The sequence below is a fragment of the Neolamprologus brichardi genome, chromosome 22 (genome assembly GCF_056152115.1).
Source record: "Neolamprologus brichardi isolate AB-2024 chromosome 22, ASM5615211v1, whole genome shotgun sequence".
Classification (NCBI taxonomy): Eukaryota; Metazoa; Chordata; class Actinopteri; order Cichliformes; family Cichlidae; genus Neolamprologus; species Neolamprologus brichardi.
Window position 1 is genome coordinate 26,232,794 of NC_142124.1, and position 25,134 is coordinate 26,257,927.

Here is a 25,134-nt window from a genome sequence, read left to right on the forward strand (position 1 = left end):
GGAATACCAAACAAGAATTCCCTGCTTCTCCATGTGGAGAGTTGCTGCCATTGTGCAACAAACTACTGTAATTCATCATCCAGCTGTCGGTGGGCAAGAGTTGTGTGATTCTCCTCTGTAAGGCTCACTTATTATGAGATGATGTTAAATGTACAAATGGAAAGAGTTAGTCTTTTAACCCACATCAGATGTCTCTGATGAAATGGCAAAGTCGGATTTGAAAAGGCCATCGTTTTAAACTTTTGGCTTTTTGTACTTCAGTCATTCTCTGCTCGATTATAGTACCAAGATAAATGCCATATGAATGACACTTTTTGAGACAGACTCCTTCAGGGATTTCTTTGCCCTTTTTGTGTCATCAGAAAGTTCAGCGTTCGATCCCTAAATTATGAACTGTTTCATTATCTTGATAAAACATTTTAGGCCATCAATATCATTCTACTCTCAGTGCCTCCGTAAGGCATCACTTTGAGGGGGGACAGTAAGAACTTTAATAGAAATATAAGATCAGAGTGAAACTTGTTTTCCATTACCTTTAATTATTCATTTGAACGTCTCGTTTGACAGCCAAATTAGAGAGAATAAGGCAAGATTTGACTGTGTCAACTCTTCCTTTGAAACTCTTAAAACTCTGTTGTAGAGATCTGGGTGACTTCTGATTGGAGATCTTGCTGGATCCTCCTTGAACGAGAGCAATGGGGGACCCGATCCATGCCTAGTCATGCCGGCTTCTTTCCTGCTTCTGTTGGAGCACAGATGGACACTGGCTCCCTGGTGGTGTTGTGGCCTCTGGTCAGACTGTTTTGCTCCACACGGGTCCGACAGGGGAGGCAGAAATCCCTGAAGCATCGCTTGAAATTTTCATCCAGAAATGCATAGAGGACAGGATTGAGGCTGCTGTTGGTATACCCCAAAGCAATGCACAGATGCCAGCTAGCTATCACAAAGGGATTCCTGCTGTCAATTTCTATCATGGTCTTCACAATGATGAATATGTGAATGGGGGTCCAGCAGATGATAAAGGCCGCCACCACCACCAGGACCATGCGGGTAATGCGGCGCATGTTGCGGTCTTTCTCCTTGGAGCCTGAGAGCAGACGAACACTCCTCAGACGCAGGATCATCAGACCATAGCATATGGTGATGACCATCACAGGGACCACAAAAGCAAAGATGAAGACGCAGATCTTTGTCACCGTGTCCCAATACCAGTCAGGCTCAGGAAACTTTAACATGCAAGTGGTTTTACCTGAAAAAAAACAACAACATTTTGATGGTGTTAGACAAAATAGGGCTAATGTTAATTAACATCTGTGAAAGATCTGAGCAAAAACCACAGGATTCAAATCCAAAAAACTGCAGTGAAGGCTGTGGTACAAGATCAAGAACCTTTCGTGTGTAGTGCAGACTTTTAAATTCAGCACATTTTCAGACAGTCTGTCATGGAAGGTTTCATAATGTTGCACTCAGCTGTTCACACAATAAGAGATAAAAAGTCCCCTAAAGTGTTGAAGAAGAGAGAATAAAGCAAAAGCTAATAACTTTTCAAAAGTTATAGAAGCACATGTAGTGACATGTAATTTACGTGTAAAATAAATAGGCGAATAAACTGGGGGTATGTGGAGGTCTTTTCTATCCTTACTGGTCACCTATAGCATATTAGAATATGGGGCACATACTTATATATTCATACAATGCTTTATTTTGTGGTCCAGTGGCTGAGAATTTGAATATTGATTTCTTCAGACTTTACATGAAATATTCTGATAAACTGAAATACTGGACTTCTGGTTTTCATTAGCTATAAGAGAATAATCAAAATTTAAATAGATAAAAAGCTTAATTTTATATTTTGATGATACTGTTTTTTTAATTTAGTGTACAGTATCCATGCACACTCCTTAAAATATATTAGTTAACATGAACAATCTTAACTTTTGATGTGAAAGTATCTGACCCTTCTTATATTATTATTATTATTTTGTTCGTTGAATGTTTTGCTTGAAAAGTAATTGATTTGAATCTGTAAAATTTTATACTTTGCTACTAAAATTATTCATCAGAATATTTAATAAATTGATCCCGTAATTTTTTTTTAGCAGTGCATTATAAATACAAGCCTCATAAGGATCTAAAAAGACGAGCATTCACAGTAACGATAAACAAATACATGATCATAACCAGTGAATATGAATGATTTCAAATCATTTTCTATTATAACTTCTGTACCTGAGCGTACCTGGATTTTACTTGTGTGGGCAACTCAAACTTATCATCCCAGTACAGACCTGCATCACTGAATTTATACACACATTTTTATGCACGTGCAGTTATTTTTATAGTTAGTCTTTTCAACCATCACAATGAATATACTACTGTACAATTCCTTCACTCTTTATATTAGAATTTTTTGAAAGATTAGTCACTACTTGCACATTTCACGTTTCCTTACTGTTAGGCTGATCACTGCACTTTTGCATCCCCGGAGAGCGAACAGGACTGAACATATCGATCGACTGACTGATTGAGTTGAACTCTCTGTTCTCTCAGCCTCATGTTCACATTCTGCAGCATCTTCCTCCTTTTTTTCTTTTAACCCGTTTTTCTCTGAACAGAATAGAACATTGCACACACGAGGAAGACTGTGGCCAAACACTCCTTATGTTTCTGCTCCACTGTTCAACAGTGTTTCAGTTTCTCCCTGGAGCAGGATGGAAAATAATCTGAAAAGGAGTTTATTTGTAGTCTTGCAATCAGCGACCCTGCAAAGAGCCCCCATCTTTGAGAAATCTAATAGGTTATATCTGAAAACATTGACTGATAATAACATTGTTTTTAGTTGTAAGAGGGTGGCAGACTTTCGCAATCTTTCCAAGGTTTTCTGGCATGGTAGTCTTCATACACTTTAGCAGTGTATAGAATAAGTTTTAAGTCAGGATCAACCAAATTTAAGCCTAGACTCAACTATTTCCAGTTTTATTCATTGGCATGCATGTGAATGGATATGGCTATGGCTGTTTGCTGGTATTAAGAACTGTCGTTTTTATTTTCATGTCTGATTTGCAGCAACACTGAATCAAAATAAAACGAAGGGGAATTTAAATTATATTAAATTATGAAAATCAATAAAGCTGAACCGTCAACACCTTCATGGTCAAGCAGTCTAATTATGTAATAACAAAGTGAAAAGACGTCTTCAACAAAGCAAAGAAAGGCATTTCTTTGAAAATGAGAGCGATGCTCACGTTGCTAGTTTTTTTGTGAAGATTCAACTACTTTTAAATGATCTCGCCTCTCGCGACGCTGACCATGGTAAACACAAACTGTACATCCAATGGCAGCGCTAGACATTTCCTCCTAATCAGAGACAAAATCTCCCAATCAACTCCTCACTGCTGTGTACGCTCAGCTGCTTGCAAAGCGTCTGCTCAATTTAAACCCTTTAAATGACACGAGACGCCGTCTTCAGCATTAGAAGCTGTACAGGAATGTCCAAGTGAAAGGAAGGTTTAAGCTGAAATGGCTTTTTTGTTACAGGTGGTGCATTTGTTACAATGTTTGTCTTTGTGCCGCACTAATAGCTATGTGTTGACTGTCTGCTGTATGGTTTGAAGGATCAGCAGTAACTTTACATGACTTTAGCAGACAACAAGGTGAGCCTTGAGCTGCAAACTCTGTAGCTACAGACTGCGAGAAACCCGATAACATATACAGGGGCCTAAATAAAATAAGATGTGGACCCAGGGATAAAGTTTGGATTTGCTGTAACTCTGTTTCACCCCTCTGAGTCTTTCACAGAAACATCAGCTAGGGTGCAGAGATACAGCAGTTTCTCCAAACTGTCTGATAAAAAGATTATTTTTGCCTCATTATCACTCTATTGCACATCATAGTGGGACATACCTCATAATGGCCAACAGCTATACTCTAACAATACAACTGATTAAGCTGTAATTTTATGTACTGATTTTCAGGCAGCTCGTTGCAAGACTGAGTGTTAGATGAGTGAGGAAGCGTCTCCTCCACCCACATTTTGTATTGACTTTATAGGGCTATAAAATCTGTTATGCTTCATCCCTGATTGTCCTTACTTTTTGGTACTGAAGACAATCTTTGGCAAAGCAGAGACTGATCTTCAGAGAATTCACAGACATTATCCTATTGTCTATAAGCCAACAAGAGCAAACTGAACAAATACGAAATTAGCTTCAGACAGATAGAAAAGAAAAATTCCAATTAATACTAGTATAATCAATTTAGCTGATTCTGTGGGAGAATAAACTGTTTTGGTGGTAATTATTAGATATTACAAAATCACAAGTTAGAAGCATTAATGGAATTTTCTATGCTTTTCTTGCTTTAGTTTGGGTTAGCAAGGTGCATATTTGGAGTAGCTCATTCACTCTATGTAAATGTAACTTCCTCATATGGAAAGTGGAAGTGCTTTATTTTTCAGTGCCAATTGTTAATGCTTGGTCAGGACCAGTGCTCTTCACTTTATATAAAATGGGCTCTGAACACCTCAGGAACACACTATCCGGTCTATAATCGATGAATCCTGCTTCAGGGCCCAAACTACTCTGCGTTTAATAAGGCTGTTGTGTTTTTAACATGTTTTAATGATTTGTATCTTGTTCTATTTAATCTCAACAAGCCCCTAAAAACAGGCAGTGATCACTGTCGGCCTCTCTCTGTGTTTATTATCACTATTCATTTTAAAGCTCAGTTTTTAAACTCTTACGATGTAACTACAGCTCAGCCCATGCAGCAGTATATTAATGACTAACCTCGTATTGTGGATGAATTATCTCAGTTGTTCTCCCACCCTCACGTTAACATTTGTTGAGTGGAAAAAAGTTAGCGTTGATCCTCCACCTTCACTGTTTATATTAAGCTAACATAGCTGTGTCGCTAGCGATCACGTAGCACATCGTTATATATCAGCTAGCCAAACTAAAGTAACCCTACAAAGTCACTGCTGTTTACTTTCCTGTCTTCATTTATGTCAGAAGTGATAGCAGAGCTGTACGTCTTAATTTGTTTTAGAAATTTCTCAGTCAGGACGGGCTATATTATATTTAGATGGAAACTAGTGACCTAACTCCTTGCTAACTTCTAACTCTATTAAGTTTAATAAATTCCATTTTCATGGATGCCTGGATGTTTAACTTAATTGTTACACCTGGTAGAGCAGCCACAATGATTATTTTATTACAGATGAAAGAATTTAAACAGTTTTTAACTCTCAGTGATGCCGCAGTGATCGTTTGCCTTATGGACCTGCAGCGGAGTTTGCGCCCAGACACGGCTAATGACGTCACACTTAAAACACCTTAAACTACCTTAAACTTATCACTTCAATGCATCCTGTCAGACACAACTTCTCAGCTGTCACTGCTAAACGATTGTTAGATGACTTTTTTAAAATTTTAATTGCCTTGGGCAGCAGATATGTGATTTTTGAAACACACTGTGAAGTCTCTACTAGGATTACACAACTAAGGATCACACACTTTGCTAAATAAAGGGCACACTACCTCCTATACCGGCAACTATATTTCAGCAATAGTATTTCAGCGATACACAGTTGTTGTTTTTTCTACATTATGTTCCTTCAAAGATGTGCTAAAGGTTATCAGAGAAGGCTGTGACTTCATTACCAAATACATTTATTTGGAAAATTGAATAATCCTCATGCAATCTTAGACTTACTTTGTGGCACCAAACAAAAGAAGACATCTGAAAAAGCAGTTCAAAAGGACCTACCCTCAACTACAGAATCTGTCTCCTGGAACATATTACCTTAGGTTTCATTAGACAGTTTTTGTATCAAGTAGTGTAGATGCTTCAGAGGCTCTTCTCCTTGCTCTTAGAATACACAATGAACAGTTTAGAGTATTGATTCAGAATCAGTTGCCGCTATTGTTGCATTTCCTTGTGTACGGTTTCATTTCCGACTAAAGGACCACAAGGTTTGCCTGATAGATGCAAATTATTCAAATGAATGCAGAATTACCTTTGTTCTCCACCACTTCAACCAGCACTCAGTAATCATACATATTCAGCCTTATTTTTGAAACAATATAAATTAATTCAGAAATCATCTTAAAATATTACCAAGAGGTAAAGAACATGCACTCGCAGTCTTACCATTGTCTGCCACTTTGGTCACAGCCATGATCATGACAGGCACACCAATTGCCGAGGACAGGACCCAGATGAGTATGTTGATCAACTTGGCCTTGACAGGCGTCCGAAACTCCAGCGCCCTGACTGGGTGGCACACGGCGATGTAGCGATCTACACTCATCATTGTGAGGGTGAAGATACTTGTGAACATGTTGTAGTAGTCGATGGCAATAATGAGCTTGCAGAGGACATCCCCAAATGGCCAGGTTTTCATGAGGTATTTGGCGCTCTGGAAGGGCAGCGTGCTGGTGGCCAAGGCATCGGCAAGAGCAAGATTGAAGATGTAGATATTTGTGGCAGTGTTCATCTTGGTGTATCTGGTTGTGGTCACAAAGTAGACAGAAGGTGTAGTAAAAGTTAAAAAGAAACTGATATTTTTTAATGATTTTTTTCCCAGTAAAAAACAGGTTATTTCAGATCATCTCACAGTTGCCTCCCTGGTCCAGTCTACTTGCAGCTGCAGTTGAACTGAAAATCATATAGTTATTTGGGTATAATGTATTAGCTTATTGGAGAGAGAAATAGTGTATGTAGAGAATAGATGACATAAAGGCCCATGAATTGACATTTGAATAGAAAAGTGTGTCATTTGTGTTACTGGTGCATTTTTGTCCTTTCTTCTTCTTAAGAATAATAATAATAATAATAATAATAATAATAATAATAATAATAATAATAATAATAATAATAATAATAATGTATACTTTATTCATCCTCGTGGAGAAATTACTTTCTCTGCATTTGACCCATTCACTCAGTGAAGCAGCGGGCAGCCTCTAAGCCACTAAGCAGGCGCCCGGGGAGCAGTGTGTAGGGATGGTACCTTGCTCAGGGGTACCTCAGGGTAGCCGTTCAGTGGATTTGAACACCCAAACTTCCAATCATGGGGCGACCATTCTACCAACTGAGCTTCATCAGGGAAAATGGATATTTCAATTATTCTGTTACCTACTTTAGATCCATTTTACCTCTAGTCATTTTCATATATTATAGAAATAATTAGATATAATTCCACGTTGGAATTAATTACAAACAAAGGCTTAGTTTCATTTATGACTGCACTGCCTTGCTAATTTCCAGATGACCAAATCCCAAAAATAAACTACAAGTTAATTGCTTTTCTCCTCAGATCCAAAGTTAAATTAAGAACTGAAACCAAGGATTCAAAGCCGACACTAGAACAGCAACTCATTCAAACTCCATAAACCCAAAACAGTCACTGCAACTCAAACACAACAAGTAACAAGTGTCTGGAATATTAATAACATTTAATTAGGGGCCAAAACCTCATCATTAAGAATAATTAAAGGCTAGGAGCGTAATTAATAATAATAATAATAATTAGTTAAAAATAAGTTATTATTTCAGATCTCAAAGAAACTCAAAGGTTTGGGGATTAAAATCCAGGACGGTGACAGTTTTATTAAGCCAAATTCACACTGGCTTGCTCATAGTGCACATGCACTTTTTCTTGCTCAAGTCACATGCTTCATTTGTAGCTCATTTCCAGCATATTTTCTTCGTAGTCTATAATTTTAACAAGAAAAAAAATGTTGCTTTTTTTCCCCATTTCTATCTTTAACTTTTTAACATTGGAGATACTGACATTTCATTTTATAGCAGAAAAAGATAATATTATTGTAAAGCCTAAACCATACTCAAGCAGAACATCAGCTAGTGGAAGCCAATCTCATTTGTACCTGTCCATGATTCTATAGTGGAATCACTGTGGCTTTTTATTTGTCTTGATATGTAAAAAATGTAAAAAAAAAAAATAAAAAAAAAAAAGTATGACAGGCTAAGTCATAAAAGGTTAACTAGAGACAATGCATCTCAGGACATGTTGGAATCGTTTACTTTCTGCAGGGAGTAATTATTGTATTACTTTTTCAAAAGCTTATAGGTAATATGTAACAGATTACTTAATACATTACCGCAACACTGTTATTTCGGCATGAGGGGAAACCTCGTGCAGAAATAATTGTGTAGGAAATGCAGATCAATAGTGCAAAATATACTGTAGATACATTTAATGTGGGTTTCACTATTTGCACTATTTACAAGCGCCTACAGCTTGTAAATAGACTGCAAACTGCCCTTGTGAGCCATTGTAGAGCCAAAGCAGTAGATAAGTCATCATACTTTCAAATGTTTTAGTGAGTCTTTTTTCAAGCCACAACATGTAGTGAGATCTCAATAAATTATAGGGGTTTGTATCCAATAACTCAATCACAGTCATTTATATTTTAAAATCTAATTCTAATGAATTAATAGATCTTTTTTCTGTGTCATTTTAGATACACTAACAACCATGGCTGAATCACTTTGATACTGGAAAAACTGATCAGGTAGGCTGGCTCTGTGGTCGGCATGAAGCTGGACACTTTGGTGTCAGTGGCAGAGAAAAGGACACTAAAGAAACTGCTGGACATTATGGACAATACTGGGCATCCTCTGCACACGGCCATAAACAACCAGAGGAGTCTGTTCAGTGACAGGTTGCTTCTCCCAAAGACAAGAACCAACAGACTTAAAAACTCCTTTGTCCCACACGCCATCAGACTGTTTAACTCCTCTCTGGAGGGGAGAGGGAGGGGAAACAGGAGGACAAAGGAGGGGGGAACAACTAAGCTGTAGTGCCTCTTCACTTCACTGTGCAATCACCTTTTGTGCAATACTTTTTGTTAATAATCAGCGGTGCAATAGACTCCATACTTGAAATGTGCAATTCACTTGTATTTTTATTTTTATTTTTATTCCTATTTATTCTATTTATCCCCTTTGTATATTTTATCGATATATGTCTTTGTATTTATATCTATCTATATCTCTATCCATCTATCCATCTATCTATATCTATCTATATATATATATATATATAATATTCTGTAACTTCTGTTGGTGCTGTGCTTTTTTGGAAACCAAATTTCCCAGAGGAACCCACCCGAGGGATTAATAAAGTTTTATCTTATCTTATCTCTTATCTTATACTAAAAAAAAATCTACTTTAATTTCATTTTTTTTCGTTAACTGGATCTAGATTATTATGAGATAAATCATAATTAAGCTATGTCATTTTTTTCAAGTTGTAGAACAGTTGCAGCGTGTCATATTAGGTTAGGCCTTAAGAGTTAAATCATCTTTGGGAGTTTTTCCACTACAAGTATATTAATGAAAGAACTCTGTAGTCTGATAGAAAAGTTTTCTTAAAGTAATAAATTAGTCTAAAGCGAATGTCGGCTTAATCAGGAATTTATAATTACAACTGCTGTCAAAACGTCTCAACAGCTGGTCTATTATTATTCACTCTCAGCATCAGCTTTAGTCTCTAAATGACATCAACGTTTCATTTCAATCTGTGTTTCTTTTTTTCAGCTGAAGGTAAAACTGACACAGACCATTAACAAATTAGTAATTATTTATAAGAGCAACGGGCTTTATCATAATTCATAAAAGGAAAACTACTGGTGTAATTAATTAGAGGCTGCATTTAATTCTTGTGTTCCATGTCAAAGAACCTGCTAGTTTTTTTCTTATCTTTTACACCTCTTACTAATTATGAAGGGAAAATTGCCATCAAATATGAAATGTTAATCATTCAGGAGGCTACGCAGAGACTGACTAACCAGCAGTAGCACACAGAAGATTTTGCAGAAATTACCTACAGTAATTCAGGGCAGCAACACAGAAAAGTCAAACTTATGATCGAGTTAGTTTTGAATTTCAAAAGGACAATGGTGGAATGGAAAGGCAGAAATATAATGCATCCAAATGACTTTGCACACATCAGAGACATATTGAACACTGTGGGAGTGCCTGAAAAAACAGTTAGCTGTGAGGTACCACCAGTTAGAGCTATAGCATTCTTCTTCCCTGAATGTCTAATCACTCTGCAAACTTTCTAAAAAGATATAACTGCACCTTGTCATCTATTTTTTTTTCCTGCTGCACCAATTTAATTCTCCTTCCTCATTCCTGCTTCTATCATCCCTCTTTCTCTTTCTTTTTCTTTGCCCATGAACAGTCAACCAAACACTTATCCGTAGACTCTGCCAATTACTCTCAGAAGAACTGAAGAAGCTTCTCGGATGAGAAGTGAAACATCTTCAAGGAACCTTAAAGAAGTACAGACGCTTGTACTTGCAACTTGTAGGAGATTCTCAGTGATATAACACCCACTCTGATATGACATGAGGAAATAGTGGAAATGACACGGTAGTAAGATTGTTCAAATTTGAGTATATAAATTAGCTTTTAGCTGTAGACTATTTCGCTGACATTTTAGTCCCTCAAACCATTTAATACAACAAGCCTCATTCACTCATTCATACAAGCAGCTCATCTATACTTAAGTGCTTTTTATCTAGCATTCGCACACACATTCCTACTCCGATTGATGCGGTCAGAGAACAACTTGGGGTTAGTTGACCCAAGGATATTTGGCATGCAGACTAGAGCAACCAGGGATTGAAACACCAACCTTCTGATTAAGAGATGCCCTGCTCTAGCTCCTGAGGTAAAGCCACTGCCAAGCTGTGTCAGATCCATGCTAGTATGCCCTAGCTTGGCTGGATTGTAAGAAATCAAAAAAAAAAAGGTCACGAAGAAGAGAAAAGCGCCTGCATGGAAGGCTCTGTTTTAGTATTATTGCTTTGGTCTGGACTGCACAGTATGCATGCTCTCAGCAGGCAACAAGCAAAAGACACATTGACATACAACATTAATTTTACACCAGACACTGACAGGTTGTTATGCAGAAGTATTTTTCTGATAGGCACTAATTCAAGTGATCCTGAGGTTCAGTCACAGTCAGCTTTCAGCATATAAAGGTGACAGGCGGAAAATCTTGTTCCTGCAGTTTAATCTCATTTTTGTTTGTTTGCTTGTTTTGGGTTAAAACCATGGGCATCATGCTAAGTGGCTGTCACAGCAATCCAATCATTTCCTGAAAAAAGAAGTCTCAGAGCAGTGGGCTGCAGCGGGGGTCCCTGACCTTCATTTCTAAGCAAACGATGATGCACACTGAGAGTGTCTTAGTAATGCTAGCCATCCTGTTTCCTGGGCTCTGAAGGTAATTTCTGCTTGTTCACCTTGTCAGTGATCCAAACAAGTGATCCCTTACCATTAATCAAATACTGACAGCTCAGCAGCATATAAATCCCAACAAACCAGGAAGGATGTGGAAACACAACAGAGTCAGACACTGATAAAAATTAAATATCTTTTTTTTGGATCATGAAGAATCCATTGCACACAGCCTTATATTTTTAACCATTAAAGAAAGACATGTTATGAAATAATTATCATGATTTCTTGGGCTTCTAATTTCTTTTTTTTCACTTTTTTAAGATCTTTATACCATTTTTGCCTCAATATATCATTTTTTCCCTCATGCTTAGAAATGTATGATGATGACATCCCTACAATCATGTACCTGTACAGGTGCCTATACTATGACTCAGTCTCAACATACCCTGGATATATTTACCTAATCTGCCTTCATTTATCTTAATATCAGCAAACAGGGTAAGTGGCATATGAAGGTTGTAATTAAGTTGAAAAGTCAACCCAGGGATTCCCAATCTGGGTACAAGCGTATTCATATGAAATTGGTGGGACTGGCAGCATCTGAACAGTCACAAGCATGGGTAGGTCTGCTTGCAGCAGAGCAAGCGATTTCAGCACGGTGTGTTGCTATTTGATTTCTTTTAGCCTATTGCACTTTCTCAGAAAGGTGATGTTCAAGTAATTTTTTACTCAACAGCTTTGGCAATAACCAGGCCTTGGTGTGGGTAGTGAAATTGAGCTCAGCTTTAATAAAAAGATGTGGTTAATCACATTTAATTCATGATTTAACAAGGTGGAAGGACAATTACTTTTTATTACTTTAGGGACAAGTTGATTCGGAAAGGTTTCTTTTTTAAAAATAAATAAAACCCTCATTTAAAAACTTTGTGTTTACTTTGTATTTACTACTTGTTTCTGCACTGTATTGTGATGCGTAGAACACTAAAATTGTACAGTTGTGGCCAGCCAACAGAAAAATAAGAAAAAAAGAAAATCAAGGAGTACAGTACAATTTTCTATATTCCTTACTGATGTACATCAGGGGATGACAAAGACCTGCTAGCCAGTAAAAAACTGTGGAGCCTTGTACTATCTGTGCACTGATATCCTGGCAAACTTCCAGGGATGTTGACACTATTTTGTGGAGGACTGGTTGTTCAGTACATCCCATACCTCTTTAATTTGGAACAGAACCTGCTCCAGTGCTCGTTAGGCCTTCAGTATAAGTCACCATGGCAGTGCACCTTGGTACAATGTGAACCACCTTCACATCGTACCAAGGTACAGCCTAAATCATATGAATGATGTCAACTGAAAGCACAACAGAACTAAGAAATTATAGTACCATTAATTAAATTACAAAAAATGCTTAGAAAATTCTTAAAGGAAAACACAAGATTGTTTATTACCATTTGCGTTATAGCACACTGTTGTCACCGTTTGTGTTCTACCACAGGGTAAAAGTAAATATTCCGCATACACCTACTTTTTTATTTAGTATTGAGGATGCCCACTTCTTGAGCCCCTCTGGTTTGCATTGTTCAGCAGTGCAGCAGTGCACTCAGGGAAAGCTTTTTTGTTTTAGGCCAACTAGTGGGCTGCCTAAGGAGTCACCAGCTCAAGGGTTACCACAGGGATAGAATAAATATTAAGCAATTAATTTTATCTGCTCTTCAAAGTCTGCTGCTTGTGTTCGCTGCACACTGTTATAAAAACTCTCATTTCCAGTGCGCTCCATTGCCAGATGGAAGCAGTGCACAACCGGTATGTGGGCTACTACCGGTCCATCAGCCAGTCGCAGAGAAGAGCAAAGTCAGAGCACTTTCAGAGATGTTTTTTTTTTACACTTCTCTCATTCCTGGTGCTCTCAGCCTTTATTCTGACCCACTTGTCAACCAGTCAACATTAACACTGACACTTGTCATTTGGTTCTGGTGACACACAGTCAGGATATTTAAAGACTGCGTGGGAGCCCATATGGCGCGGGTGAAAACCCCTCTACCCCCTCTGTCCACAACACAAATCATGTACATGGAGACACATCTGTGTGATGATAAATTAAGAATTTGAGAATCACATATGAGTAAGCAGACTAATGAAAATATTAGAAGATTAGGATAACGTTACCTATGCTGCTATAAAATAATGATGCAGATAATACTGAAAGCCTGGGATGAACAAGAATTGCGAAAAAGGAAAGATCATATTACTGATGTTCTGAGAAGCACATCCATTTTTGATACTGACAGTTTATGAACTAGAAATGTAGATATTTCCCCTAAAGTAAATGCAAAAGACACAGTTTATGTTCTTAAATTGCTGGGGGAGAAAAGAGCTGTGGAGGAGGTTAATAAAAAAAATTTGTCATTCCAGGAAATGATGTTTGCTGTCTACTGAGTTCTACTCATTTTCCTGTGAGATTATTTAAAAAAAACCGAAAGGTTTATTTTAAATTTACCTACAACTGAGTCTGTGAGATTTCTGAAAGCAAGTAAATTGCAACCCACAGATATGGTGTTCATTATTTCTGAGCGACAAGACCTATCAGAACCAAACCTTAACTCTCTGTCTGCACTTTTCTTCACCTCAGACAGGTGAGGCTTTACATACCGTGAGAGTTTTATAGTGAAAGGATCTGATACTCAGTAGCTGTCCAAAAGTTGAGATTTGAGCTCCATCACAGCTCAGACCTCAAACTTGGGACTAGTGCTGTCAGCGTTAATCTCGTTAAAATGACGAAATGGCATAACCGCATTAACACGGCAAATCTTTGTTAGCGAGTTAGCGTGCGTGAGACTGGATGGCGCTAACGTGTTAACGAGCTAACCGCGCTAACGAGCTAACCGCGCTAATGAGCTAACTGCGCTAATGAGCTAACCGCGCTAACGCGTTGACCCCGTGCAGGCCCACGCACGCCAACTCGTTAACGGAGATTTGCGTTAATGCAGTAATGTCATTTTAACGAGATTAACACTGGTAGCACTACTTGGGACATTTTTATTTTATTGTTATTAAAGCTTTAATTATTCATCTATATATTATTTTATTGTCATTTTGACCAAGTTAAACATTATTTTATGAACAACACAAACTCTGGATTTGGGCTCATAATTATTAAAGAAGTAATAAAATGATTACGCTTGTATGTTCCTCATTAGGCACCCATTCATGTGAGCGTGAATGAATAGTGGCATTGTAAAGAGCTTTGGGTGCCTTGAAAAGTGCTATATAAATCCAATCCATTATTATTATTCAATCTTATGGCCCAAAATAACTGTTTGTGTATTTATGCTTGGATAGATACAAATAATGAGTAATTGGTAATCCATTTATCTCACATACTAGTTAAGTTTATTATGATGCGAGAAAATATGGTCTATTATAGCTAAACATCTCTGCTTCTGTCTCATCTTTAAGGTTTTTAAAATTTTGTCGTTAAAGATAAATCTTGGAATTAAAAGCTTACTTTTTTCACATAATTTCTATATGTAAAAGGGAAAAAGGACCACGTGTTTAAGAGTTTTTAGTCTTTCAAAACAATTGTGAAAATACAGTATTTTAGCTAGCTAATTCTTGATCTTTTAGAATAACTGGAATGAATTGCAATGCCATTATGGGCAAAAGTGTATTGTAATGTACCACATTAATATAGTGCTTTTTCTAGTCTTGCTGACTACTCGATGCACTTTTACATAAATGTCACATCAACTGTTTTCAGTTAGCTGCCACATAGCTCCCTCATTTGTTCTTGACATACATGAGTATGACAGCATTGTGCAATAGCTGCAGATGCAAAGGATAATGCAAATCTCCCAGTGAGATGATTTGAGCTTTGTGACGCTGGAGGCAGCCATTACAAGACTGGTACACTGTTCTTTCAATGATCCTGGGTTTTTCCTCAGGATTTTCTCTTTGGGACCTTTCATTTCTGTCTGCTCTGTTTCACATTTTAAGTTTGATCTAATACTATGCTTTGCCTTGGTTGCGCTCTCTTTCATATTTAGTATTTCAAGTTTTATCTGGCAGTGATAATGTGTGCTTTGTTCGCTGTTCTTACTATCATGATTACCTGGTTTATTTTCTTGACTTTTGTTGGTTTGTATTAGTTCCCTTATTTCAGTTTCCTTCCCTGTGTTCCCTGTTCCTTGTCAAGTCGTCATTGTCCCTGTTTGCGATTCCATAGTTTGGCATAGTTTGGTACTTCCTGTTTTATTTTATCTTCATCCTGTGTTTGCTTCTCGTGTCTAGTCTCCCTTAATTGTTGTCAGCTGTTTTCCCACCTGCTGCCCATCCTCTTGTTATCCTGTGCATGTGTATATTGTTTCTGTCTCCCACTGTGCTTTGTTGAGTCATACTGTTTGCTCCTGCTGTGTATTCTCTTTTGGTTTGCTTTCAGTTTCCCTCTGTCATCTGGATTTGCTGGCTCACCTGAATAAGGATTCATTTATTCCAATCCGTTTTTCTAGTCTGCATTTTGGCTCCAAACTCCACACACATCATGACAATTATTAGCACATGCTGTGCTGATCCTCAGCTACTACCGATGGACCTAAAGTGTGCAAAGAAAATCTCCTCCACACTACTACATGACCATCAGCAGTTTGAAGTGCTTCTTGATACACTGAGCTACAGAGATTTAAGATTTGCATTTAGATAAGTCCTTATCTTTCATCTCAGTGCAGCTTAAAGGTACAATACATTTTGTGACTACATCAGTCCATTCAGTTTTGACACAAAAGTCAGCTTCGACTCTCCTCTGAAGGCTACACATGGACACAAACACAAGCACACACTGACATCAATCCCTGCTGTGTGAGATGCAAGACAAGCCATGGGATGCAGTTGCCATGTTGACTCAGCCCAGGAAATGAACAGACTGACTGCCATCTCTCAGACACACACAGTCATGTTCCTACTGGCAACGAGCTACAATATTTCCAAGCAAATTCCAACCCTAGTAATTAACTTTAAATTTTGTCATTACACAATATTCCCATTACAGTACGTCCAAAACATAAATTGTAAATGTTTTCAAAACCTACTGTCTCAGTAGCGATTGAACAATAATCCACAAGAAGAAGCTCAGTAAGAGTCTATTTTCACACAAACTGAGCCCAGCTTCCATTACCTGCATATTGATCTGATTTCAAATTTAGCCCACTTGACAGTATTTTGCATGAGCACTGAACTGGTTCTTATCTAAACAGTGCAGCAGCAAGAAGGTGGAAAACCAGTGGAAGATAAAAGGATCCTGCCCCGTGTAACTGAATGGACTATCGCTTGAAGCGTGTGTTTGCGTCTGCATCATGCTCTCCATCAGAAAATAGGCTGTCAGGTCACGTCCGACCGGTGTGACATCCACAATGATGCTAGCATCCAGGGAGACTCTGCTATAAATGTGGAGCATGTTTTGCGTGTGTGTGTTTCTAAGTTTCTAAGACCTAAGTGGAGGCACAAATTCAAAATTCATTATATTAAAAAAAAAACAAAAAACAGATGGATGCTTTCAAATGGGCTTTTGGTTTATTATTATCAAAGCTGACACGTGACCATTGGCAGTAAGTAAACTAGTTCTAGTTATTGATTTATTCAGCCATGCATGCAGGTCACCCCTCGGCAAAACACCCCCAGTACTGTTTGCCATTCTGTTCAGCCTGCATCGATCTCACCCCATGTATGGCAGAAAATTCTCACATATTTCATTGCAATACTGCTACAGAAGGAACAGAGGCTACTGTTTATTTATTCATAAGAGGTTCTCACAGCCCCTGACACAACCCCAAAGGAGGTTGTGTCTCTTCCTAGTCTGGGACCAGGGACTTTCAGGTATTATGCTGAGACACTTTGCTGTAGTAACACTGTACTGCACCACCAAGTCACTTTAACAGTGATGACAATATAACTGTTGAACTTGGCTGTAACTTTCTGCATGGATCATGAAAACAATGCATTCCTCCGAAACAGTCACTGTGCCCATCTTTAATTATCACAGCAATGAGTGTAATGGACACACTGGTCCACCATGTGGATCTCACCCCTTGCATCTTCTTAACCGTGAAATAGACACGCATGCTTAAGTTGCATTACCAGTAGGGGGAGATAATGTAATTAAACCCAACCCTTGGCTAGTGACCAAGGAAGTTATAAAGTACATCGCAGACTCCTTCTATGCCAGAAACAATGAAGCTTCTTGGCTAATATGTCTTTACATGTAAATGTGTTCGGAATGTCTCTTTAACCATATTCATGTTGTCTTGAAATAAAATATCGCCCCCTGCTGGTACTGCAACTTAAACCAGCATGTCTATTAAACACTGCTGTGATATATGGTTGTTCCATCAGAGTTCATCACTATTAAATAAATAAATATCAATTAAGCTCTTTTTCATTGATCTGATATGGCAAAAAGAAAATCATTATACAGTATTATAAATTAAAAGTGGAATTCTGAATTTATAGCTAGTATTATTAGTATTTTGAGGCGAAAACTTAAGACAATAAAGTGACATTAACATTAACATGACATTAAAAACCTTTCATATAATCGAACTGCCCTGCAACAAATTGGCGACCTGTCCAGGAAGTATCCCACTTCTCACTCTGTGGTAGCTGGTATAGGCTCCAGCCCCCAGCAACCCTTAATTGGATAATCAGAAGAGGATGGATGGATGGATGTTATCAAATTAGAGTTCCTCAAATTTTTACTTCAATTCTGCATTGTCCTGATTCCTGGGTCCACACCTTTGCAATTTTGGATATAAAAATACACAGTTTTCAGCTATATAAACGCACTGGCCCTACATTGGGAAAATACAGCAAAATATATACAACACAAAATCTACTCCAATACACCTTCGATAATAATAAAACAGTACTGTCAGTTATAACAGTTTTTACTCTCTAAATTGCTCCATTACTGTCGTTCTATAAAACAGATGGGATTCAAGCCTAACATTATGGAGAAATCCTACTTTTTCTAAATTTCTGGATGCTTTGGAATTTTTTAGGAAAATTCTCCTGTTGCTTAACATCCAGTTATTATTTGTAGTACAGGTGGCATTAAGGCAGTGTGTGCAGTTATTCTTAACACAGTCAGCAGTCTTAAATCAGTCAGCTAGCAGGATGCTAGCCTCTTACAAACAGAATTCCTGAAAGAAAAATTAAAGGACATAACTGCCATATTATTAATGCTGTATTTTTTTTAATTAAAATTTTGGTTGAATTGCAGCCAATTTATGTAAAATGGAAATTATACAAAATGTATTTGTTCCACAAAACAAAGAGGAAAAGCATGCAGTGATTGTCTATCAAGTAGAAGTGCACAAAGATGATATTCTGACCAGGGACGATCAGGCAGCAATCTGCCCTCCAGTGGATGGACTTACACAAGGGCCCTTTACTGTTTTCTTCAAGATTGTTTAACCGTATTTTGTGGGTCTTTGTTTGGGGGTTTTTTTTTTTTGAAAATGTAAGAAGAGTGAGATAAATTTAGAAGTCGTGGGTTCTTTACTGGAACATCGTGTGGATAAAAACAGTGCTTTAAAATGCAGCTTTAAAAAAGAAAAAAGGAAAATGTAATCTGTCAAATATTATAGTTCTGGAGACTCCCCTGCTTTTTTGCTATTCACGCCTCCAGTTTTTACAAACACAAAGGCACTACAAAACAAATTCCCCTAAAGCATTTTGTTATTTTGTGTATTAATGAGCTCATAAATCCATAGTACAGCTATTAGAGAATGCCAAACTTTTCATTTGAAGGCAACTCTAAGATTTTGTTAATAAGAACATTACTATCAGAGCTTACAGATGTTCCACAGGAGATGATACATTCTCACTGGGTTACTGTGCTCGAGCTTCCCGTCTCATGGAGGTGTGGGTGCTGTCTGAAATATGTGACGTCGTTGTAAAGTAAATCGCTTCACAGTGTGACTCACTGACTTTGCTGACTCCTCAGACATCCCCTTTTTGTCTCCCTCCTTCCTCCCTTGCTTTGTGTTTAGGTGGCTTATTTTTCCCAATCTTTTCACGTCAACACCTGAATGGAAATACCTCAGAGCTCTGAATATGGATCAGTTTTGATTGCCACAGCATACATTCCAGATTTTATGTTATTTCTCTGTTTGGATTCCCCCTGCTGCTGTCTTCTATTGTTCCCTCCATAGGCTGAAATATGACCAGCAGCTAGGATATAGCTAGGATAAAGATAGATACATAACTGCATTATTTTTTGCCGATCTTGTCACATTTTTTACAGCTGCTTTACCCCAAAGCTGGTGCCTCCTAAATCAATATTACCTGCTTCTTCAATTTTCCAGCCAAGAGTCGTGATTAATACTTTGGCTGATACTGGGGATAAAGAGAATATCTGAGATTAGGAGGTATAAATGAGGATAAGAAGCAAGCAATATAAGCCATTTTTTCTTGTCTATTTATTTGTTTATATTTTTTCCTCATCATGCAGGTTAGGGCTGGGAGGCTTTTCTGGGAAATAAGTGCGTACAGGGTTTATTTCTTTTCTTTTAGAGTCCTTAGAGACCTTGGACTGACAATAAAACTGTCAACACCCACTAATAGAATAATAATAATAATTATAATTATAACAATAATAATCTTAAAACTAGGGCATATAACCTACAGTTTTATAAAGAGACCAAATGCTGTCTCCGTTGGTCCTTCTAGCTGCAGGATTTCCATTTCTACTCTGCTCCATCACACTCAGTGAAGAGGAGCGTGCAGCTGAAGGTCCACAGATCAGTTTGAGCTCATGAACACTATTTGAGTAGTCCTCTCTCACTGAGGCACGGCTGAGTCAGTCATAACAACCATCTTTAGTATGAAACTGGTGCATGTTGTTGCTTCATGCAGAAATAATAAAAGACCAATCTCATGGTTTATGCAGGGAATCTTAAATCACTTGTTTGGCATGCGCATATTTCACCTACAAATGCGGGGGCAGTGCAAGCACACACTTGTGGCTCAACACACACACAGACACTAAAAAAGTGCAGGAAAGGAGCAATCGATGGGTAATTAGCAAGCAACTTTCTGGTATTTACACCATGTGTATCCTACAAGGGTCTGGTTGGGATTTTTTGTTAATTCGTGTGCATTTCCTCAGAAAACATAAATTTAATTTGTATTTAGAAAAGCTCTTGAGATAACTGAAGAAAACTTAAAGCAACACATTTGAATTGGATTTGAAATCAGCGCGTATTTAGGGCCTGAAACCCCGAAATGAAGCTTTGCATTTCGCATAAAGTGGGTTTTGTTGCTCTCATCAACAGCCACCAACTAATTAAAGTGACTGTGCTAATAAAGCATGATAGTGTTTACCTGACCACTCCGTACATGACAAGGACGTTGCCGAGAAGTCCCACCACGCAAATAACGGAGTAGAGCGCCGTGATGGATATGGCTATGATTATACCCCCGGCGCTCCTCACCGGATTCTGCTGCTCGGTGTAGTTCTGCAGCCTGTCGCCCATTAAGTCGCTCTCATCATCCGGGAGGGTGACATTGAAGGGGATGACGGAGTAAAGGTCGGACAGGGAGAGCTGAGCTCCGGGGACCGTGTAAGGCTCCATGCTGCAGTGCTGCCCACTCTGTCCTCGGTGACGAAAACTTAACCGCGCAACAGTGAGAAGAAAGGTAAAGATTTAAACTGACACAGGAGGAAAAAAACTAGTCAGACTGGAGGGAAGAAGTGGAAAAGGCGAGCAGGAGAGTTTCCAAAAAACGTGCAGATTAGAGCCTCTGAGTAAGAGTTTTCTATCCAAACGGACGAAGAGTAAGTGCCCCCCCGAAAGCGGGCAGCTGCATCTGTGCGCTCTAGCTGTGTGTACACCTCTTATACTCTCGGAGACCCCCACCTCACAGCCCGGCAGCTCTCTAATACCCGTGCGTCGACGTCAACCCTGCTCATTTATATGAAGTCACACTGGAATAAACGGGAATGCAAGGTTTGGAAATAAAGAAATAAATAAAACTTTAAAGTTGCGCAGAAAGAGAAACAGATTCAAATTCCACTTATCTCGTGTAAACTGGAAACAGGGCACGTTAATGATACTGAAACTGCCTTTTAACCGCACTTTCAGTGAAGCCATTGTAGAAGACATAAACACACGCTAAAGTTCGCAAGGTTGATGTGTCCGCCTACAGGTATGGCGTTATTTTGGTGCCACTATTCTGAGCGCACGTAAAAAAAAATTTTTTGAGCGCACGTAAAAAAACAAAAATAACGCCATAAAAGCCAGGGTGGGAACTGTGCTTGTCCTGATGTTTGCTGCTCTGCTGAGGCAGCGGGAGGAATAAATTATGCCTTCGGAAACATGGTACAGATAAAAATTAGAGATAAACTTTCAAATTCCCTGCTTTTTACATTGTAAAATTATACTAAAATTAAAAAGAGTCATCCATCCATTCACTGGGCTAACCAAGTGACTCAAACCCAACATGAAGGTCCTGGGTTTGAATCCCTGTGCCTGTGTGAGTTCTCTTTGGCCAATCTGACTTCTACTTACAGTCCAGAGAGATGCGCGGGTTACATTAGTTGGTGATTCTAAATTGACTGCAGGTGTGAAATGTTGCCTGCCTGCCTTCATATTGGCCAGTGGCGGTCCTAGCCTGTTTGGCGCCCTGGGCGAACACTCCCTCTGGCGCCCCCCACAAAACATATTAAGGACTGTACATTAACATAAAGCTGTTGTACACACACACACATATGAAGAGAGAGAGAGTATGCATAGTATGCAAACGGCTACCAAACAGCCATCATAATTCGTCATACAATGAGAACAGGACAAATCAACAATTGACAATGACTAATTAATATTAAAATCTGTAACATAATGTATTGTTTGGAGTTTAGTCTGTTACTGTTACTATTTTTACCATTTCTTCTTGGAGCAACTGTAACACACATAATTTTCTTAGGGATTAATAAAGTATTCTGATTCTGATTGTTTCAGGATGACCTGCCATTATCCAATGACACATCTGCTTACCTGCATCTTTTGCTCGTTTCTCTTCCTCTTCTTTTCTCTTTATTCTAAACTGAGCACCTGATGGCTTTGAACTTTTCTTGTCCATCTTCCATTGGTTTTAATTTTGCACTCCAGTATGAACACCCATCCCTCAACTTAAGGATCACCACAACATGATCTAACACACCACACCTTCACAGATTCGCTTTGTCTAGGGTGCATTTCTGAGATTTCACACAACCCAGGATTCAAATCATGAATACATAATGGGCTTGGATTTACAACATTATAAATGAAATGCGCTCTATTTGGAAGCAGCAGGGCTCCCCTCCCCTTTCGACGGCTTGTGTGTGAGACTTTAAATCATCAAACTGTAAATTTTTAATTGTTATTGATCCCTTTACCCCTGGTCCTAAAGTGTATATTTATTTTCTTACTCTTCTTATATTTATTGTTTGTTTACTTGCACTGCTGTAACTGGAGCCTCGTCGTCTCGTCTCTCTATATACTGGACTGTATGTAGCGGAGATGACAATAAAGTTTACTTTGACTTCAGCAGCCAGCAGGCGCACCGAGGGCTCTCGCGCTCACTTTTCGTGTACAGAATTTCGAAAAAACATCGGTAGTGTGTATTATAATGTCTGGTGTTTTCGTGTTTGTTGGTTTGTTTTTATTATGTTTTATTTTGCGAGTTGGTTATTAGATGCTGCTCCAGCCGCCCTCTCCTCTCTGCGCCGCAAGCAGCAGGCGCACCTCGCAAACGGAGGGCGCCCTTACTCCCAGCAAATGGGTGACAGAAAACCGATCGGTGCCTGTGACATTCCCAATATGCGCTGGCTGACGTCGGGGCAGCATGAGTACCAGCATTTTTTTTTTTTTTTGCCGATGCCCGTGATACCACCCCCCACCATGATGCCGCCCCGGGCAACCGCCCGTATCTAAAACCGCTACTGGTATTGGCCTTGTGATAGATGCGTGACCTGCCCTGGTGTACCCTGCCTATTGCTCTATGACAGCTGTGATTGGCTCTCGCCCTCCCACAAGGTTTTTTCTTAAACCTTGATTTATCCAGAACAACTCTTGAAATTGTCTGTAAGTACACTAGTTGTATTTATGCATACCAGTTTAAGACCATTTAAAATAGGCTTGAGTTTACTATGCAGTCGATTATGGTGGTGGTTATAGGTTTACTTTGTCATACTGTTTTAAATGTAAATTTACTGGGTTTCCTACTATGCGTCTTCATTTATAACCTCTGTTTAGCAGACATATTTTTGTCAGTTGAAATGACAGTATGAATGTACGCCCATCTGTCATAGCTTATTTCTTTCATGAAACACCAAAGTAAAGAGGGCCAAATGCCCCACTGTCAGAGTTGGTTGCCTGTCCAGTCCTTATGCACTGGCGCTGACCCTCGTTTGGCCACTGCAGAGTGGATTTTCAGTCCAAATTCTTCCAGGTGGTGAGATACTTTATGCCAAGAAAAAGATTTGCCCCGTTCAAGAGAGAACTGGCAAGAAATTCAAACTACAGTGTTCTCAATTACATGACATGTAATGTCTTAGATACTCTAACAATTATCCTCCTACAACTACTTCTCATATTTTCAGATTCTAAAAAAATTAAATGCATCCCTCTGACTGAATCATTTTAAAAGGGAATAAGTAGTGACTTTAATATTTAGAATTTTTTTTTTCTAATTTTGATCTTGAGTGTGTCTGGTTGGCAAACTGGAACCAAATGCAGAACCAAGAGACACTAAGAGAAATCTTTAGTCTTTTTTGATTATGTTACTATGGAGCAAAGGTAAACACTGGGAATGTCAGGAGAAAGCCCAGAAAAGGCAGGAAAAATAGGCAGGAAATACACGCGACAAAGAGAAGAGTTTTTGAGCCAGTACAAAGAGCTTTTGGTGTCAGAGATTAGTGTGGAGGTATGGATGTGCAGAGCTTACTTGCATTTCTATGAATGGTCCTCAGAGGGGTGAAGTGACAGCAGGGCTGCCTGTAACTCCTGATTTAGTGTTTCTGTCTGGCCGTTGGACTGAGGGTGGTATCCTGAGCTGAAGCTTGCCTTGGTCTCCCAAAGCCATACAGAAAGTTTTCCAAACTTGTAAGACCACAATATCTACAGCTGGGATGTCAGACTCACTTTACATCGCAGGCCACACACAATTCATTTAGCCTCTTTTCCACTAGTACCTGCTCAACTTGGCTCAGCTTTTTAGGGTTTTCCATAGAGATGGACCGATCCGATATTAGGTATCGGTATCGGTCCGATACTGACTTAAATTACTGGATCAGATATCGGAGAGAAATAAAAAATGTAATCCAATCCAAAGTATCACAAAATCACCTCACAAAACGCTACTTGGCGAAACCCAGCTCGGCGCATCAGAGCAGTATGTGTCACGTGATAGAGCGGCTGTTGTCTGCGAGACCTGTTGGAGCATCTGAAGCCTTGCCACATGCTTCCTAACCGTGGCATTTCATCTCGGCAAAAACTATCCCAGAGAAGTACAGCAAGTGTGTAAGTTCATCCCTGAATGTTTGCATAGTATTTCCACGTTAAGCTTAACAACTGATATATTGAGCCACAGCTGGACTGGCCATCAGAGTTCCATATTGAGGTGAAAAGGAAGCGATTTGTCTCGTACAGAATTAAAAAATAGACACAAAGCTGGCATTATTCTGTCTTTGCTGCACAGTTACATCTACTTCACTCATTCACTCCCCCTCCCTCTCCTGTTATTACTTCAAACATGAAACTGATCAATGATCAGCTGATTGGCTCTCTGCTGCAAGTCCCGTCTTTCTTGTTTGTTTATCGCCCACTTTGCACTAGAAAGAGAGAGACCAGTGGATAAACAACAGCAGCACGTTTAAGCGTGATAAGC

General features: G+C 38.8%; 1 protein-coding gene across 1 annotated transcript; it reads right to left on the reverse strand.

The window, feature by feature from the left end:
* Nucleotides 1–642: 642 nt before the first annotated feature.
* On the reverse strand, nucleotides 643–21,065 carry oprd1a (opioid receptor, delta 1a). The gene is made up of 3 exons (XM_035909678.2): nucleotides 20,590–21,065; nucleotides 6,151–6,506; nucleotides 643–1,249 (listed from the first exon to the last, which is right to left on the reverse strand). Exons 1-3 carry the CDS (start codon nucleotides 20,838–20,840, stop codon nucleotides 720–722), a joined length of 1,137 nt encoding a protein of 378 aa, XP_035765571.2. The 5' UTR covers nucleotides 20,841–21,065; the 3' UTR covers nucleotides 643–719.
* Between the last annotated feature and the right edge of the window lie 4,069 nt (nucleotides 21,066–25,134).